Here is a 1187-nt window from a genome sequence, read left to right on the forward strand (position 1 = left end):
CTTTCCCCTCATAAGAAGCCACTGGTCCCACTGGTACTCTGTTTCTCTCTGGCCTGATTTATATTTAGGTGGGAAAGCACATCTAAATTTGCATAACCTTCATCAGTACTATCATTGACAAATGAGGAAGTTTTCAACTGAATCAGAAAAGGAGGACAACTCCAAGTCTTAAAATCATTCAGCACCTCTATGCTGCCAATATCACAAATTAGGTCAATTTTAAGTAAGACATCTTTTTTTAATTAACTATACCTCTTCAACCAACCCAATCATTCTTAGATGGCAGGAGGCACTTTTACTTATAACAGTTTACTGTGCTGCACCAGCTAATTTTAATTTAGCTTAAGACTAAATTAAAATTAAAAAAACTTTAATGGATTGTGGTTAGTTGCACTAGAGGCTATGGTCTCATCCTTTACTGAAAGAGACCTCCATGAAGCTGGGACCCCATAAAAGATAACTTTGCTAAGTACAACGTAAGACTATGCAACTCAGCAGCAAAGCATTTTATTTCTCTATATGCAGACTTACTCAAACCAGACAGGAGAATTACCTGGGCAAAATTATTTTCTCTTCTGCTGTCAGAAATGCATAATCATTAAAGGTACTAAACTTCATTGATGGTGGGTACTTGAAAGGTTTTGCCCCAAAGTTGAACTCACATTGTTGATAGGACATGAAACTAGCTGCAGCAAAAAAGCCAGATCTGCAATATAATGAAGAACAGATATTTTAGAATGACTTAAAAAGGCAAACAGAGCTTTCCAGACACATTACTGATATTACCAGACAAAAACACAGTCTGAAACAGAGACAAGTTCCTTCAACAGAAGCATTCTACAGCTAGCTGGGAGAAAAATCTCTAACAAATTCCATTTCAGCTGCACATACCTTGTTTAGTCCTCAACTTCTGAATTTACTATTAAGGTTTATCTGAATTTGTTACTGAGTCAGCCAATAGAGGCTGCCTACTAGGGTTAGTCACACTTCTAGTCACACTAAGAGGAGCTACATACATCTAAACAGCCCACAACATGATCTTCCTTACACTCATCAGCTCAGATATCTCCTTCAGCACTGGAGAAAGTATTTTTCTTCCAAACAACTGCTGTTTAGCATAGCTGAGGAGCAGTACCAACTGCAAGGGTGACCTCCATGTCCATGCTCCTGCTGCCTCAGTTCAGCAG

The 1187-nt window shown here is 38.5% G+C and overlaps 1 protein-coding gene across 1 annotated transcript in view; it reads right to left on the bottom strand.

The window, feature by feature from the left end:
• Positions 1-1187, bottom strand: part of RSPRY1 (ring finger and SPRY domain containing 1) — a 23157-nt gene that overhangs the window by 2948 nt on the left and 19022 nt on the right. Inside the window, exon 12 of the mRNA XM_008939444.1 lies at positions 554-706. Coding sequence (XP_008937692.1) covers positions 554-706 — 153 coding nt within the window. The remainder of the gene's footprint in view (positions 1-553; positions 707-1187) is intronic.

The sequence above is a fragment of the Merops nubicus genome, unplaced genomic scaffold (genome assembly GCF_000691845.1).
Source record: "Merops nubicus isolate BGI_N331 unplaced genomic scaffold, ASM69184v1 scaffold2650, whole genome shotgun sequence".
In the NCBI taxonomy this organism is placed as follows: domain Eukaryota; kingdom Metazoa; phylum Chordata; class Aves; order Coraciiformes; family Meropidae; genus Merops; species Merops nubicus.